This window comes from Crocodylus siamensis, chromosome 9 (assembly GCF_052110815.1).
Source record: "Crocodylus siamensis isolate JL-2025a chromosome 9, ASM5211081v1, whole genome shotgun sequence".
NCBI lineage: Eukaryota > Metazoa > Chordata > Crocodylia > Crocodylidae > Crocodylus > Crocodylus siamensis.
Window position 1 is genome coordinate 45,566,667 of NC_143403.1, and position 18,470 is coordinate 45,585,136.

The 18,470-nt window shown below is 49.4% G+C and overlaps 1 protein-coding gene across 1 annotated transcript in view; it reads right to left on the bottom strand.

Annotated features, from left to right (window-relative positions):
- SCARF2 (scavenger receptor class F member 2) overlaps positions 1-18,470 on the bottom strand; it is a 179,215-nt gene that overhangs the window by 118,507 nt on the left and 42,238 nt on the right. Inside the window, exons 3-6 of the mRNA XM_090062358.1 lie at positions 17,600-17,701; positions 12,481-13,000; positions 10,400-10,618; positions 7,069-7,197 (exon numbers count right to left, since the gene is read on the bottom strand). Of these exons, the coding sequence (XP_089918484.1) occupies positions 7,069-7,197; positions 10,400-10,618; positions 12,481-13,000; positions 17,600-17,701 (970 nt within the window). The remainder of the gene's footprint in view (positions 1-7,068; positions 7,198-10,399; positions 10,619-12,480; positions 13,001-17,599; positions 17,702-18,470) is intronic.

An 18,470-nucleotide genomic window follows, 5' to 3' on the forward strand; every position in this document is an offset into this window, starting at 1 on the left:
GGCTGGTGATGCAGCTCACTCAAAAGCAAACCTTCAGGCAACTGTTGATGACTTTAACAAGGCATACAAGAAAATGGGATTGATGCTTAACAGTCAGAATCCTAAGGTCCTCCATCAACCAGCTTTTAATGAACAGTCCCCAGCTCTGGTCATTCAGATTCACAATGAGACTCTGGAGAATGATGAATATTTCCTGTACCTCAGAAGCCATCTTTAGCAGAAGGTTGCCATAGTTTCATAGTTGATAGGGTCAGAAGGGACCTAAGCAGATCATCAAGTCCGACCCCCTGCCATGGCAGGAAAGAGTACTGGGGTCAAATGACCCGGGCTAGGTAACTATCTAGCCTCCTTTTGAAGACCCCAAGGTAGGAGCGAGTACCACTTCCCTTGGAAGTTAGTTCCAGATCCTAGCTGCCTGGAATGTGAAGTAGCGCCTCCTGATGTCTAGCCTGAACCTAATCTCAATCAACTTGGGGCTGTTATTCCTAGTTACTCTGGGTAGTGCTCGGGGGAACAGGAGCTCTCCCGTTCCCCACTGGTCCCCCCTGGTAAGTTTATAGACAGCCACCAGATCTCCTCTCAGCCTTCTCTTGTGGAGGCTGAACAGGTTCAGGTCCTGTAGGGTCTCCTCGTAGGGCCTGCCCGGCTGCCCCCTGATCATGTGAGTGGCCCTCTTCAATGCTGTCCACCTCCCTCCTGAAGTGCAGCACCCAGAACCGGACACATACTCCAACTGTGGCCTGACCAATGTCACATGGAGAGGGAGGATCACCTCCTTGGACCTGCTCATGATGCATCTGTGGATCATCAAGGCGCGGTTAGCCTTCCTGACCGCATCCTCACATTGGTGGCCCATGTTCGTCTTGGAATCAATAATGATTCCAGGACCGCTTTCTGCCTCTGTGCAGATGAGAAGGGAGTTACCCAGTTTATAGGTATGATGCTGGTTCTTTCTCCCTAGGTGCAGTACCCTGCATCCTATTCTCATCTGCCCACCCCGTAACCTGTCCAGATCTAGTTGTAGCATGTCCCTCTCTTCTAGCATGCCCACCTCTCCCCACATCTTAGTGTCGTCCATGAATTTGAACAAGGTGCTTTTTACCCCCTTGTCCAAGTCACTGATAGAGATGTAGAACAGCACGGGCCTGAGGACTGAGCCTCCGGGGACCCCACTGCCCACATCCCTCCAGGTCGAAAATGACCTGTCCACCACCACTCTCTAGGTGTGGCCCTCTTGCCAATTTATGACCCATCTGACTGTGTAGGCATTAATGTCACAGTTGCCTAGTTTTTTAAGGAGAATCGGGTGAGAGACGGTGTCAAAAGCCTTCCTAAAGTCCAGAAAGACTACGTCCACCGCAACACCCGTGTCCAAGTATTTTGTGACCTGATCCTAAAAGGCAACTAGGTTGGTCCGACAGGACCTGCCCCTAATGAACCCATGTTGGTTGCCCCTGAGCATAATCTCCCCTGCTGGTCCCTTGCAGACGTTCTCCTGGATAATTTTCTCAAAGAGCTTCCTTAGGACTGAGGTAAGACTAACGGGCCTACAGTCACCTGGGTCCTCCTCCCTCCCTTTTTTGAAAATGGGGACCACATTGGCTCTTTTCCAGTCCTCTGGCACCTGGCCAGAGCACCACAGGTGCTTGTAAAGCCATGCTATGGGCCCCGCAATGACCCCTACCAATTCCCTCAGCACCCTGGGGTAGAGATCATCTGGACCTGCTGATTTAAACACGTCCAACCCCACCAGAAGTTCCCCAACTAGGTCCTCCCTGACCCTAGGTCTGGTGGTGCCTCTCCTGAGTCCATCTGGAAACCTGGTGGGGGGGATGTCCCAGTCCCTGCTCAGAAAAATGGAGGCAAAGAATTTGTTAAAGAGGACAGCTTTTTCATCTGGTACAACCACCAGATTGCCAAGTGTGTCCTGCAGAGGACGCACGTTACCCTGTGCCTTGTTTTTACTCCCCATATATTTAAAAAATGACTTCTTGTTCTCTTTGATGCTGGTCACTAGTCTTAGTTCTGTCTCTGCCTTAGCCTTCCTAACAGCCCCCCTACAGTCTCAAGTAACAGAGGTATAAACCTCCTTGGTAATAGCCCCTCCCTTCCACTGGGTGTACGTCTCCTTTTTAGCTTTCAGACATTCCTGAATGCCTTTGGTGAGCCATAGGGGCTTTTGAGGACTCTTCCCCCCTTCAGTGAAGAAATCCATCATCACCTCAAAAGTACAAGTGCAGTCTTTGGATGCTTGAGGAAATGGGTGTTCAAAGATAGTGACATCAGATATGAAATCAAGTTCATGGTTTACCAAGAAATTGTGATCCCCACCTTACTGCACAGAGCTGAGACATGGACAACATACAGGAGACATCTCAAGTTGTTGGAGAAATACCATCAACATTGCCTGCAGAAGAGTCTTCAAATCCACTGGGAAGATGATGCACCAATGTTAGCGTCGTCTCACAAGGAAACACCACAAGCATTGAGGTGATCATCCAACATCAATTTTGTTGGGCAAGGCACATCATCCAGATGTCTGCCTCCAGACTTCTGAAGCAAGTTTTATTCTCTCAGCTCAGTTAAGGTGTACACTCAAGATAAGGGCAGAGAAAGCACTTTGAGGTCATCCTTGAAGCCAGCTTGAAAAAATGCAACATTGATATCATCTCACGGGAGACTATCACCCAGGACTGCCCCAAATGGAGAAAGTGTCTGCTGCAAGGATTTCAGTACTTTGAAACCTTATAATGACAAAAGAAGACAGAAAAGCGGGAGTGCCAGAAACAGTGTGCCATGGGTTGAATCAATAATCTGGAGCTACCCACCCTATACAGAAACACATGCCTAAGTTGCAACAGTCTGTCAATTTTGGATTGGTCTCATCAGCCATCTTTGGATCCACAGATGAGACAATCATAGAAGATGATCACCCTTGACTGTGAAGGATTGCTGAAGAAGGATGGGTCAGGAACTATTTGTGCTTCTTTCAGGTGTATTGAGATAAACATGTTTAAATGTAAAGGATCAAGTAAACCCATTCTTTGTGTTCAAATGCTTTAAGGGAAAGTTGAGCAAAGGTTACCCACCATGTACTTGCAGAGGTCTGCAGTGGAGTGACCTTACAAAGCAAAAGAAAAGGCTTGGGGTAGAAGGCCTGCTGGGTATATTTCCCTCTAGTGATTTTGGAGCGAGATCTACTACCCATTGGGCATGTCTACACAAGATGCTAACTGTGCAGTAGCACATCACAGCATAAACGGTGCTAATACAGTATTGCACAGTATTATTAGGCTACTGTGCAGTAGTGTTACTAAAAAGATGTGCACTGGCACTACTATGCAGTAACTCCAGTTACTGTGTGTTCATTTAGTACTTGATTATACAAGTACTAAATTAATGTGCAGTAACCACTGTGCATTAATGAATGTGTATACGTGCCCACTAGTTCCTAAAAAAGCTGAATACTTTGAACTTGCTGAATATTTTATAACCTGAACTTGTTAGGGTACAAAAGACCAAGCTTGTATAAAGAATCAGAAGAGGAGCAGCATGTCAATCATCTTCAGTAATTCCTTGTAGTGGTGCTGAGTAGCTGTGGCAGCAAAGTGCTAGGGGTGAGCAGCAGCCGCAATGGCAATGAGTGGCAATATCCAATGGACAGAAGAATCCCATGCACTGCTACAGCCTGGCTATGCAGCAGCTCTGTAGAGAAGGACCTGGGGGCTACAGTGGACAGTAAGACAGATAGGAGTCAGAAATGTGCCCTTGTTGCCAAGAAGGCTAACAGCATACTGGGTTGCATTAGTAGGAGTGTTGCCGGCAGATTGAGGGAAGTAATTATTCCACTCTGTTCTGAACTGATGAAGCCACATCTGGAGCATTGTGTGAAGTTTTGGGCCACCTACCACAGAAAGGATGTAGACAAGTTGGAGCGAGTCCAGTGGAGGGCAACAAAAATGCTGAAGGGGGCTGTGGCACATGACTTATGAGGAGAGGCGGAGGGAACTGGCCTTATTTAGGTTGCAGAAGATAAGACTGGGAGGAAATTTTTTAGCAACAGCAGTCTTTAACTACCTGAAGGGTGGTTCCAAAGAGGATGGAGCTAGGCTGTTGTCAGTGCTGGCAGATGACAGAACAGGGATCAATGGTTTCAAGTTGCAGAAAGGAAAGTTTAAGTTGGATATTAGGAAAAACTCTCTCACTAGGAGGGTGATGAAGCACTGGAACAGGTTACCTAGAGAGGTGGTAGAATCTCCATCCTTGGAGGTTTTTAAGGCCTGGCTCAACAGCCCTGGCTAGAATTATATAGTTGGGGATAGGGGCGATGTGTAGGGGGTGCACATGGGTGCATTCGCACCCCCTGAGCATGGCGGTGCACCCCTGCTAAAAGGGTGCAAAAAACAGTGTCGACTGTGCTTGCGGGTGGTTACCACTCACCACCCTGCCACCGCGAGCAGCGTCTGCAGGTGGTCCATAGTTCCTGCTGGCCGCCACCGCCAATAGCGCAGGTGGCGGCTGCAGGAGCTCCCCTGCTTACCACCATTGTGCTTTTACCACCACCTCCATGCTCCCACCACCGTTGTGCCCCCCCAGGCCGCCGGGGACATGCGCCATTCATGGTTGGGGATGATACTGCTTTGAGCAGGGAGCTGAGCTAGATGACCTCTTGGTCACTTTCAGCCTTAACTTTCTATGATTCTAGGAGTATGACAACCTCAAGGTTGCCATCTTTGACCACGTGGGGCTCACTGGAGAGGAACACCAGCGCTATTTATGGAAAGAGGCATTTAATTTGGATTCTCAGCCCCTAGCAGTTACACAGCACCTCAAAGATTTGTGCACCCAGTGGATGAAACCGGAGTCCCGCTTGGCCACCAAAATCATGGCATTGATAACTCTAGAACAATTCCAGCAGATATTGCTGGTGGGGCTCAGGAGTGGGTTTGCTGACACTGGGTTGATGCTTTTAAGGAGGCAGTCTGCCACATCAAAAACCAGCCAAATAAGAATGTGGGAAATGCCCAGGCAGGCCAAAGAGATGGGCCCAACAAGACATAAATTGAAAGCGAGAAGGAACTACCAGAGCTAGAAGATCCGTAGGTGCAAGACCAGGAAAAAAAACAACAACCAACCAAATAACAGAAAGAGAGAGGGAAAGACAGCTCTTTGTTGTCAACATCCACCTAACTAGGAATTTAGAGCACTCATCTGAGAGGTGGGCGATCCACGTTCATGTCCCTGCTCCACATCAGGAATCCCAGACTGAGTGCCCTTACCACAAAGTTATTTGCTGTTTTAGAATGTCTCTCTCATTTTGACCAGCAATACCATCTGGGACCAAAGAAAATGTTGCCTAAATTAGTACATTATTGTGAAAAAGTTTTAGTTTGGTTGAACTGACATTTTTAATTAAAAACTGCTTTATTGAAAAATTCCCAAATAGCTCTAGTATGTATGCATCCAATTAGCAAAAGTGCATCGTGATTTATACCAACTACCAGGACTCTGATCAAAAGCAGACCCCTCAATAAGAGAATCTACAGAAAGCAAAGCAATCAAAGAACAGAATTAAAACCTTGATTTCTTGTATCTGACTCTCAGAACTACAGTCTTTCCATTTTAACCAGGAACCACTTATTTAAGTTTGAGAGATAAATATGACATGACTGTCAAAATATGTACCTTAGAATTCCTTTTCACAAAGACTTCAGATACTTTGGCTTGGTTTTACCTCTGTGATTTCTTTTTTGGATGTTTGAATGATCACAGGAATTCCCACCCTCTGTGGATAAAAGTGACTGGTGTACAGATTTAGCTTTCCAGTGTTATATATTATGCATAAAAATATCGTGATGTGAATTAAGAGTGATAATGAATGTATAATAACAAGCTATCTTTGGAATGGCAATGAGAATATATGACTGGTTCATTTAAGTCCAGTCCCCTGCTACCACAGGCATTACAGGTTGCAGGGAAGACAAGATAATTGTTTTACCAATTAATCCCTTTCATCATAGTTACTCTACTACAGGATCTGATAGGGGAAACCAACATAACTATAAGAAGTTAGGCAACATTCAGGTTTTGGTTTAACAACATGTTTCAATGTCTGGATAAATATGCTACAGCTTGGAAAGGTCAGTTCATGGAAGTAAATTTATAGTGCTCTGACTGCAATAGAAAAGTACCCTGAAAATGGGAAGCAGGCACAGGATATTTTCATTCATGTGGTGTAAGCCACTAGAAACTGGAAGGGAAGATAACTTTGTGGTGATACACTGAGAACTTGTTTGATATGAGACACAGTATGCCCTCCTTCCCCTCAAAATACATCAGAAGTGAACAATAATCACACATGCACACAAGGACACACTCTAAGTATATTCTGCAAATTCCAAAGCCAGTTATTTAAGGCAGGGGTGTGAAACATATGGCCCATGGGCTAGATATGGCCTGCAGAGGTGGGCCCACCATCATATAGCCACCATCTTTTCCCTGGACCAGAATGGAAGAGCAGGAGTTGCCCGCTGGTGGCATTTGTGTCCCCTGGTCAGCTTCCCTGCAAAGGGAGGTACTGGTGTGGCACCTACTGCAGCCACTGTCATATTTACTGTTTCCTGTTGATAGTGGCCATTGGAATCACCAGAAACACTTGGTGATGGGGGCAAGCAGTGGCAGCTGCAATAGGGACTGCTGACACTCCTCGCAGAGCAGCAGCTCTGACCATGATGGCGGAGCTTCTTACCATGGCTTTTAGACCCATGGCAAAAATTGGACTTCTGGTAGCTGTGGCTGCACTATGGACAGAGCCCACTGTAGTACAGCGGGTGTTGCCCACATATACATGCAAAGCAGGGAATATGGCCCACAGAACAATTTGAGTTTGATGCCCTTGATCTAAAGGATAACAGGGCAGATTGTCACATTCCTCCAGGTTCCCCATACTTTCCTCTCCTGGGACATCACAGATAACCCTAACCATGAGCCCAGCTCTTCATGTGTTTATTCAGCCCAGGTGCCCCCAGCCTCAGCTCCAAAGAGCATGAGACACAAAGTGTCACTTACTAAGTGCCGTGGGAGCCTGCCCGGCAGAGGCATCTGCCCGTTTCAAAGTGGCACTCGCCGTTGAAGCAATCGCTGCACACAAAGGCACAGTTCTCACCATACGTCCCATTGCGACACTTGGTTTCACACCTAGGAAATAGCCAACAGGAACTAGTTACAAGAATGGGAAGGGAAGAGGAGAGCCCTTCCTGGGAGCGAGCAGATAAGACAGCTTGAAGCAGGGCAGGACCATCCAGATAAACAGACTGGAACTTTGGAAATCTCCTATCATTTCCTCCCTATCCCCAGGAAAAGGGTGGGGATGAGAACCCTACACACTTCCAGCAAGGAGCTGGGCCCAGTTCAGCTGTGAGAAGCACCCCATTGTCCATGCAGAGCCAGCTGACTATGGAGGGCATTCTGGGGCTCTGAACCATGTCTCCTCAGGAGCAGTCAGGCTGTTTGAGGGACATGTGGAAACAAAGGGAAAGATTATGCTGTCTTTCAGGGCAAGGTGGGCTCTTTCCTTGGGTCCCCATAAAAGCAGTGATTCATACACATCTCACAGGTTTGTCACTTCAAAAGCCCAGCAAGGATTTATGCCCATCATTCCATGAAGACCTTTGAGATCTAGTAAGAAAAACTAGGTCAGCTTTCTGATAGATGCTGTGGTCTCTGGGAACTGAGAGCCACCTCAGTTGCTGGTTTGGTACTGTCACACCTGGGCTATGTCTGAGTGGTGCCTTTATGAGTTCCAGAGTGAGGGAGTCTTCAAAACCATCCAGCACAGACCCAAGTCTATAGCACCTTCCTTTCTACATTGCCTCCATTTGATTGAGCAGGATTTGTCCAGACCTGGCCTTCCTGAGGCATTCTCCCTCCTCATTCCCTATCCAGACTACTCTAAGCATGGCTTACCAGGATGCCTTCTCTTGTGAAACAACCTGAAATTTGGCTGAGAACTGGAGGGTGACACACTACTACCCTCCTGCTTAGACAGAGTTCTGAGAGCAATGAGGTTGTGCAGGTGCCCTGTCCTCATGGCCTTGAGATCTGTGCTTTGCCTGGCTGAATTTGGAGACTGGAAAGGATTAATCAAATCCAGATGACAGAGAGCTGAAGCCCAAGGCAAGCAGCAAATGCCTCTAGGAGCACACAACAGCTGAAATTACTCAGACTAGGCACATAGCCAGGTTTAACCAGCTAGGATCCCAGCCAGAGTTGGCACAAGGGTTTTACCTGCTGAGATGGAAGATGAACCTCATACAAGAATTCAATTAAATATAGCCCTTCCCAGGGGCTACAATTCTCCTGTTAAGGGCTTAAGGGGAGGGGACCATTCCTTACACTTCCAGTGACTTCAGAGCTGGCATCCTAGAGTGGAAGGAAAGGGTCAGCCTCACCAGCCTCTTCATATGAATGGAGCTGTTTGGACCTGCCATGACAGCAGGCTGGGAGAGGGGGTGACCTGGCAGAAGAGGCCTCCAAAGGAGAGAAAATGCTGACAGAGGATGCCAGTGCTCTGTGAACAGTCAATCATAGAATCATAGAAAATTAGAGTTGGAAGGACCTCAGGAGGTTATCTAGTCCAACCTCCTGCTCAAAGCAGGACCAGCTCCAACTATATTATCCCAGCCAAATCTCAGCAAGGTTCTGAGAATTTGATCCTTTGTGATTAACTTACATGCTGCAGGGAAAGAAAGAACTGTAATTCCTCTCCTTGGGTCAGTATCTGTTTCTTCTGGTCAGTTTTGTTTCCCTACAGGCTGGACAGCTCCAGGGAAGGAGGGAAGACATCCTAGGACCAATAAAAGCTCACAGCAGGAATACTTTCTGCTCAGTTTTGAAGCAACAGCCTCTTCTGCATGCATTCCAAAGGGCAAAGTTCTGTTTTCTTGGATGTTGTGCCCTATAGGTTCATATACAGCCTTGGATAAAAACTGGCTTGTTGAGGGTAGGCTGCTGGCTGCCTCATGTAGGAAGGTCGAAAATGCCATGCTTATAGCTGTTCAGACCCTGTTTTCAAAATCCCTTGCAACAAAACCCAGCAACTAAATTAGGCTGCCTCTCTCAGCTAAGGGTGTCCTTGTCAGAGTGTTCACAATCACAGCTCTTTCCCATTTTTCCCATAGACCAGGGCTGCCCAACTTGTGGCCTACAAGCAGTTAACATGTGGCCTGTAGGTCCCCTGTAGCCCCTTCCTTCCACTGGCACATGGTGGGGAAGGGCCTGGGGGAGTGGGAACATGTGCAATCAGTGCTACCTGGGAGGTAGAGGGCCTGCTTGCCACCAGCACAACCCATATGGCAGGGGCGTGGGGATCCTGAAGGAACTACACCCACAGTGTGTGGTCCATACCATGAGCAACCCCCAGCAGTGCTGAAGTTGGGCAACCCTGCCATAGACCATCTGCCTGGGAGCACCCCCTGCTTTAGGGCCTGTCACAGAAATAACCTGCTCCCTGCAGCTGTCAGAAATCAGGGCAGCAGGTAGGCTTTAACCTCTCCAGCTCATGGCTTGTAGCTCAGTAATTGCCCATGTCCCAGTCCCTTACAGTTACAGCTGCCTGCCCTGGACACACTGGCCAGTGACTTCAGTCTGGATCTCTGCTGGATCCTGATCCCCTACCTTGTGGCTTTACCTCAGTAATCACCCACATCTTGGTTTCTTACAGACCTCTTTCCTGACCTGCCTCTTCCTGATCCCCTGACTCTAAACTCTAGTTTGGACCTTGTCTGCTCCTGTTTCTCCTGGATTATGACCCTCTAGGGTCAAGCCCCAACCATCCACATACCAATTGTATTCCTGACAGCAGACCCCCTCTCAACTTGACTGATTTCACTGTGTTTGGAAATTACCTGGATGGACTTACTAATCACTGCTCAGGCCCACTAGCTCTTAAAAAAAAGAAGGCCACTCATTTTACCCAAGGTTAGTGGCTTTCAAGGGCTGATGGCAAAGTTTTTCACTTCCTCCCATGTGAGAAGTAGGCGCGTAAAATCAACAATCAGACTTTGCCCAGAGCAAGATCAGGCTATGACTGGTCAGATCCTCCAGCAAAGCTTTGCCAGTGTCTCTGGACATAACTTGGACCCACTGGGTAGAATCCTAAGGATAGTACCCACACTTTCAACCATACCTTGAGAGAGAAGACCCATTCCTTATGGACAGTTTAACTGGTATTCAGAGGAAGGCAGCATTTCTAATGCTTAAGACAATGGATGAGGATCAAAGAAATCAAAGATCTACTCCGGGCACAGACACAAACCCCCTGGGTCATTCATACCAATATTTAAAATTGGACCACGTGGTCAGGTCTAAGTTTCAGGGACAGCTTCCTGCCACAACTCACCGATCTCCAATCCATCCAGGATTGCAGTGCGAGCACTTGCCATTGATGTGGTTGCAGGTGTGGCCATCTTTGCATGGAGGGCAGATTTTCCCACAGCCCTCTCCATAGAACCCTGGTGAACAGGCCTGATCGCATTTGGTGCCATTCCAACCAGCTTCACATGTCAAGCAGCGGCCATCAGCAATTGTGCAAGGCTGCAGCCCCTTGCACTGTCCACAGCTGTAAGTGTCAACATGGAGAACATCACAGCACATTAGCAGGTGACCTTCCAATGCTCTGGACACACCCACACAAGTGTCAGGTATGTCAGTACACTTACTTAGGGCCACTCCTAGACTCACTGTAACTCAAACCCAATGACCATTTACACTACAAACTTCTTGGCTCACAAGCTCTCTTGTGCACAAAACCCTAAAGCCAAACTTTCCTCTAGTGCTTCCTTCCTCTACAGCAATGGTCTCCAAACTTTTTAGGTCAGAGATCACTTTTGGAATTTAAAAGGACTCCAAGATCCATACTCCTCCGCCCCACCCAGGAGGCAAGTCTGTGGGGATGCGAGCAGGGAGGGGAAAGGGATGGGGGAGTGGGCAAAGCAGGGCAGATCGAGGCCCCAGCCCTAGTTGCACTCCTTCCCCGGATCTGCCCATGGGACAGGATGGGCTGGGCAGCACTGGGCTGTTCCCAACCAGGCTGTGCTCAGGCCAGGTGGTGGTGGCAGTGCTGCAAGTGGGGTCACGGCGGGCAGCTGTAGCCCCCAACTCCCACTCCCAATGCCACAGCCACCCACCCCAAGTGTGGGCCAGGTGTGGCAGGAACAGCTCAGCGCAGCCTCCCAGTCTGCAGTTACAGTCTGCCCTCCCCTACACCTGCCAGCCTTGGCCCCCATGTCCTTGGGGGGAAAGGGGGAGGAAGGGGCAGGGGGAAGGGAAGGCTGTACTGGGCTGTTCCTGCTGGGCCTGGTTCAGGCTATGGTTGGGGTAGGCAGCTGCAATGCTGGGAGCGGGGGTTGGGGGTGCTACGGCCCCCTTCCATGGCCTTGCACACAGCACCGCTGCCACCTGACCTGAGCACAGCCCCTCCAGGAGTAGCCTGGCAGGAGCAGCCTGCAGCCTGTCCTAACCCACCCCATGGACAGATCCAGTGGCACAGGCCCGCCATGCCCTCCCAGGCTGTGTGCTCACCCTCCCCATGCCAGCTGTGCAGGCCCTGCCCCGATCCAACTCCACTACCTACCTCAGAGCTGCAGCTGCCAGCATGCATCTCCCCATCCACTCCCCACCCCCTTCTGTGCGCAGTGGAGGTGGCTCCAAGCCCCACTGCACATGCCCCTTAAGCCTCCACTCCTTCTCTCTGACTGGCCTGCTGGTCTGGCAGAGGCACATGCACCTCAGCCCAGGCTTGACTTGAACAGGCTTTGGGATCTACCGGTCAATTGTGATGGGCCAGTTGATAACCACTGCTCTACTGCAGGGTTAGGCAATGCCCTGCACAGGTGTCAGAGTGTGGCATGCGAAGGCATTTTGCTTGGCACTCATGCTTCTGGGCGAAGGGTGGGGGAAGGGGCAAGGTCTGCACTGCCACAACAAGGATTGGACCCCTGGTGGTTCCCATGCTATCTGCCCTTGGCACACCAACATCTTACAAGTCGAGGTGTTTTGGGCACGTTGCCCAAAAATGTTGCCTACCCCTGCTCTACAGTGTTTCATAATTAACCCCAACACGACACAGAAAGTCTATCATATCCCTTGTGTTTAGTAGTCTCTCCTATTCTTCTAGGAATCAGCCTGTCCATTATTAGTCTTTCCTTCTGGGCTTCATATACATGCGTACAGCAAATAACACAATAACTAAGGGAGGTGCAGCCCATGTGGCTTGGGATAGGCAAGAAGAAGCCTTCAGTTTGCCCCAAATGGCCTAAATATCCTTGCTGGCCCTCAGGCTGACTACCCCATCCTTCTTTAAAAGTAAGCAGGACTTAGTTACTGGACCAAATTGTTTGAACGTAAAGCACATGCAAAAAAAAGGACTTCCATCAAAGCTCTGGATCAGGGAGCAAAACCAATGTATCATTTTTTCCTTACCGTCTCCTGCAGCCTTGTCCATAGAAGCCAGCTGGGCAGGGTTCCCGGCAGTATTTGCCCCGGTATCCTGGCTCACAGGTACACGTTCCATCCACCTGGTTACACTTTCCCTTATAGCACTGGCAGTAGCGATCACATCGAGGGCCAAAAGTTTGGTCACGGCACTGGCAGCGCCCGGTGAACTGCTCACATGGTGAGTTGTTGCAAGAGCACTGGTTGTTACAGCCACGACCCCACCAGCCTGGCTGACAGATGCAGTTTCCTGTCTGCTGGTCACACTGGGAATTGTGGCTGCAGTAGCAGGAGCTGGAACACTGGAGACCCCACCAATTGGGCTCACAGGTGCACTTGCCTGTCTTCTGGTCACACTTGCCATGCTTACAGAGGCAAATGTTCTCACACTTGAGGCCCCAGCGGTTGGGATTGCACGTGCACTGGCCTGTGACATCCTCACATTGGCCATTGGGGTAACAGTTGCACATTTCCTTACAATCAGGACCCCAGAACTGGCGGGGACATTCTGCAAAACAAACATTCCCCCCAAATATATAGTTGGACATTTCACATCAAGGTAAGGAAAAACACCTTTCCCCTCTTGCTCCAGGGACAAGTACCAATGGCTTGAAGTGGCACAAAATAAGTTTAGACTGGATATCAGGAAAAAACTTCACTATTAGGAGAGTTTCCATAATTTCATAGTAGGTAGGGTTGGAAGGGACCTGAACAAATCATCAAGTCCAACCCCTTGCCACAGGCAGGAAAGGATGCTGGGGTCAAATGACCCTGGCAGGTGTCTATCTAGCCTCCTTTTGAAGACCCCCAGGGTAGAAGGGAGCACCACTTCCCTTGGAAGTTGGTTCCAGATCCTAGCCGCCCTGACTATGAAGTACTGCCTCCTGATATCTAGCCTGAATCTACTCTCAGTCAACTTATGGCCTTTATTCCTTGTTACTCCCAGTAGTGCTTGGGGGAACAGGGACTCTCCCATTGCCTGCTGGTCTCCCTTGGCCATTTTATAGATGGCCACCAGATCCCCTCTCAGCCTTCTCTTGTGGAGGCTGAATAGGTTCAGGTCTCGTAGCCTCTCCTTGTAGGGCCTGCCCTGCTGCCCCCTGATCATGCGGGTAGCCCTCCTCTGGACCCTCTCAATGTGGTCCACATCCCTCCTGAAGTGCAGCGCCCAGAATTGGATGCAGTCTTTCAACTGTCGCCTGAGCAATGTCATATAGTGGGGGAGGATCACCCCCTTGGACCTGCTTGTGATACATCTGTTGATGCATGACAAGGTGCGGTTAGAAGTGAGGCAGTGGAATGGACTACCTAGGGAAGTTGTGGACTGTCCATCACTAGAGGTATTCAAGAAGAGGTTGTACAGGCATTGCTCCAGGCTGATCTATACATAGCTATGCCTATGTTCTACTATGGGTCTTTCCCATGCTTCTGGGCTTTGCTGATTGCCATATGGGGCCAGGAGGAAATTCTATCACATTTAAAGGAGCCACAATCAGGAGGACACTCATTCATCTTCACTAAACAGATCTGTAACCTTGGTTATGCACTCAAGAGTATTGCAAAAGAACTTGTAGGATGGTCAGCCCATAACAAGAGCATCTGTCTATGTGACAGCTTCTGCTATTTTTCCCCTGACATGATGATACCAACAAAATGACAAGACAGAAGCTGAATCAGCTTCTCTAATGGTCTCTGCCCTAAAAAAATGTCATCTTCCACACAGGAAGCACACAGGACACTTTTCAGTAGGGACCCGTAAAGGATCCCTGGTATGCCATAGGCTTGGATCCTTCAAAGGAAAGGGACCAGACTTAGCAGAAATTCATAGGAGCAGAAATTCAAAGGGTCACCTGGCTAAGCTGTGGGACCTTTCACCTAAAGGTATAAAGGGCCTCTCAGTCCCCTCCTCTCCTAGCTTTCCTATTTAGCAATATCTCCTATTGCTAAGGCCTGTTTTCAATCACGGGCCCAGATCACTAGTATCATGGCCTGACCGTGGCATGGGCCACCATTTTTGCTTCCAGGTTGTAGTGCCCCTGTCCCTTGCTGATTGGCTGAGGGGGCAGGTTTAGGGCCATCCTATTGGCTAAGCCTGGCCCCCAGTGGCAGGCTGGGGGGAAAGGATCAGGAGTGTCCAGCAGGGAGGTGGGGAGGATAAAGCCTCTAAGCAGGATGCTGCAAATCTCCCCTTGGGGCCTGGAGCCCATCTGCTGGAAGAATGGGGTGGGGACCTGCTGCCGGAGTAGGGGGAGTGGGGGATGATTCACTTAACAGAGTGCCTGGCACCTGGCAGACCCCAGCCTGGCCAAACTTACCCAGCATTATGGCATCATAGCATCACAGTCCACAGACAAAGGGCTGTGAGGTGGGGGGGTGGAGTGTGAGTGACATCGCTTGAAAGTGAGGGGCTGCTGCCCCTCAGCCTCACACACTGCTGCCCCTGCCATCAGCTCCACACTGCTCCACATGAAGGATCCCAGCTGGGCAGCGCTGAGTACTTCCTCCTACTGCCTGCCTGGACCTGCCTGGTCATGCACTGCTGCTGCTGCCACTGGCTGGGGCAGGGACTGGGGGCTCCACAGCAGTGCAGGCACCCCCATGGCTCCATCTTGTTGCAACAAAATGCCATGATATGGCCGCTTGCTGGGGAACTCCCTAGCAAGTGGCCATATCATGCATTTCATTGCAAATCACATTTTTCATGAAAATGACTTAATTTTGTTATTTTCATGAAAAATGCAAAATTGCCATTTAATCCAGACTCTACCTATTACAAAATAAATTTAGTCACAATGTAGGTGAACCACTTAGTTTCATAGTTTCATAGTTTCTAGGGTCAGAAGGGACCTGAGCAGATCGTCTAGTCCGAGCCCCTGCCATGGCAGGAAAGAGTACTGGTGGTCAAACGACCCCAGCAAGATGTTCATACAACCTCCTCTTAAACACCCCCAGGGTAGGAGCCTGCACCACTTCTCTTGGAAGCTGGTTCCAGAGCCTAGCTGCCCTGACCGTGAAGTAGCGCCTCCTGATGTCTAACCTAAACCTGCCGTCTGCCAGCTTGTGACCATTATTCCTGGTCACTCCTGGTGGTGCTCGGGGGAACAGTGACTCCCCCAATGCCTGCCAATCCCCCCTGACTAGTTTATAACAGGCCACTAGATCCCCCCTCAGCCTTCTCTTTTGGAGGCTGAACAGGTTCAGGTCCCATAGCCTCTCCTCGCAGGGCCTGCCCTGCTGTCCCCTGATCATGCGAGTGGCCTCCTCTGGACCCTCTCCATGCTGTCGACATCCCTCTTGAAGTGTGGTGCCCAGAACTGGATGCAGTACTCCAGCTGCGGCCTGACCAGTGCTGCATAGAGGGGGAGGATCACCTCCCTGGACCTGCTCGAGATGCATCTGTGGATGCATGACAAGGTGCGGTTGGCCTTCCTAACTGCCTCTCCACACTGCCGGCCCATGTTCATCTTGGAGTCAATGATGACCCCAAGATCCTTTTCTCCCTCCGTGCTGACAAGAGGGGAGTTCCCCAACCTGTAGGTATGGTGCCGGTTGTTCCTCCCCAGGTGCATCACCTTGCACTTGTCTGTGTTGAATCCCATCCTATTCTCGTCCGCCCACCCTTGTAACCTGTCTAGGTCTGATTGTAGCCTGTTGCATCCTTCCAGTGTGCTCACGTCCCCCCAGATCTTAGGGTCATCAGCAAATCTGAAGAAGGTGCTTTTTACCTCCTCATCCAAGTCACTGATGAAGATGTTGAACAGTGCGAGCCCGACGACCGAGCCCTGGGGGACCCCACTGCCCACATCCCTCCAGGTCGAAAGTGACCCATCCACTACCACGCTCTGGGTGCAGCCCTCCAGCCAGTTGGCAACCCAATTGACTGTGTGGGTGTCTACACCACAGCCCCCCAGTTTCTTAATGAGAATGGGGTGAGAGACAGAACTTGCAGAACTGTCTGTGAGTTGCGTAATTTCTGCGCCTTGAAATGTTCATTTCCACACTCTAACTAATGCAGCAGGTAGGATGAGCTTTATAACAGCAGGAATCACTGGTAAATTGAACACACCCATCCTAATGATGGAGTCTGTTCTCAAGCTCTCTAGGGACAGGGAAACCTATTCTGCCATGATAAGGCAGGAGCCAGGTCCCTGTGGCCCCCTGCCTGGAGCTTAGCCATAGGACCTGTCTTCAGGAGAAAGCTGGCACAGGCTGGGGAAAAAACAAATGAAAGCTTCCACCTGGCCCATGGTTCTGACCCCACATAATCCTCTCCCCTCGCACACAGAGTGAGGAATAACCCCTGCAGTAAGCAACTTGTCATGCAGGGAGGTGCAGTGCACTGTCCGAATCTCTGTAAACAGTGCTGTGTGGTGCTGTGTCCAGAGATCCTCTACAAGCCCAGATTGAGTTTGTTCCATTCAACAAGGTAGGTTTTCTGAGCCAGTAACATGTTATCCTGGGATACGAGAGCCAAGAAAAGCATAGACAACATCATTAGCATGTCTCATTTTGTTGCTGCGTTTTGGTGGCACAGATGTAAATGAGGGCAGAACTGATCCCTGCAGCTGGAACACAGTGAACAAGTCTAGTGATGATGTCTGAGCCAGAGCAGATCTCAGCTCACTTTCCACTAAGCAGCACTGGCTGCACAGAGATAATAGAGTTAAGGAGGAATAAGAAAGGCTCTGGGTGTCACTGAAGTAAGCAGCCTAACTTGGGAGCAGCCTGCTTTCACCCACATGTGGTTCTGCTGCAGCAAAGGGCCATGATTTAGTGACACGTTTCTAGTAACAATAAAAAACGCAATGGTTTGGCCCCTAGCATTGCCTAAGAACAGTTGGGTATTTCCCTTCAGGACTATAGCAACTAATAATTGAAGAAAGAATCCCCCAATCCCTACAAGGAGCATCAGCTAACATGTCAGCTTTTTTGTTGCATCCCAAGGATATGTACAGGGGGACAGAGAAGCTTATTGTTCCAAGCAGACACCTCCATATTTTATTAGTTACTTTACCTGGGATGGCCCCCAGAGTGCTAGGACAAGTACTAGGGAAGCCAAACAAAGAAAATTAAGAGCTGCTACAATGAAACTTTGCTGGATACTTACTCGTGTCACAGTTGGCTCCAAAGTATCCATGGCGACAACGACATTCATTGGGTCTCACACACACCTCATTCTCCTTGCAAGTGAAGTTCCCTTCACAAACAGCTGTGAAAGGGAGAGAGAGGTTGCACGCTGATACACAGAGCAAGTAAGCGTTCTTAGCATTCCCCATTCTGGAGGAAAGCTCCTACAGCCTAGGAAGGGTGGTGCTGCTCAGCTCCACAATCCCTTTCTTTAGAAGCCACTCTCATGTGCACCCAGAGTTCAGGGTGGAAATAAGGTGGGAATCTGGCTGGATCCATGAAGCATGCTTCAGTGCTGATGGCTGCCTTCTGGCCACCAATAATGAGGTTTTAGTAGGAAGATCAAGGACTCCGAGGTTCAAAGAAAATAAGAGGGCAGTCTGCAGTAGGGGTTAGTCTATGCTGACATTCTCCATGCCAAGGGTGGTGTGTCAGGGCCAAGAATGATTTAACACCCTGCACATTTCCACCTATGTCCTGTAGCTGCACTGCTCTGGGAGAGATGAAACCCATGAAAGCTGAAGGGAAAGTGCTCACAGCTGAGGATGCTACTCATGGAGGTCCCAGAGCAGGGCAGAAAGGCCCACCTCTTTCCCAGGCCTTCGCACAGAAACAAGTATGGTAAAACAACATAGAAACCCAAATACACACATGTATGTGTCTGCCAAGCAGAGTTGCCTTAACTAAGGGAAAGAGAAGAGTAGTAAGGCTCTGTGCAGTCCACCTTACCTGAAAGCTGTTAGATCTATGGTGATGGATACTACATAAAGCCCTAAAATAGATAGATAGATTAGATAAAACAGGTTAGATGGATAGGGAGCAGTGGATGTAGTAGGCAGAAGGAGAATAAG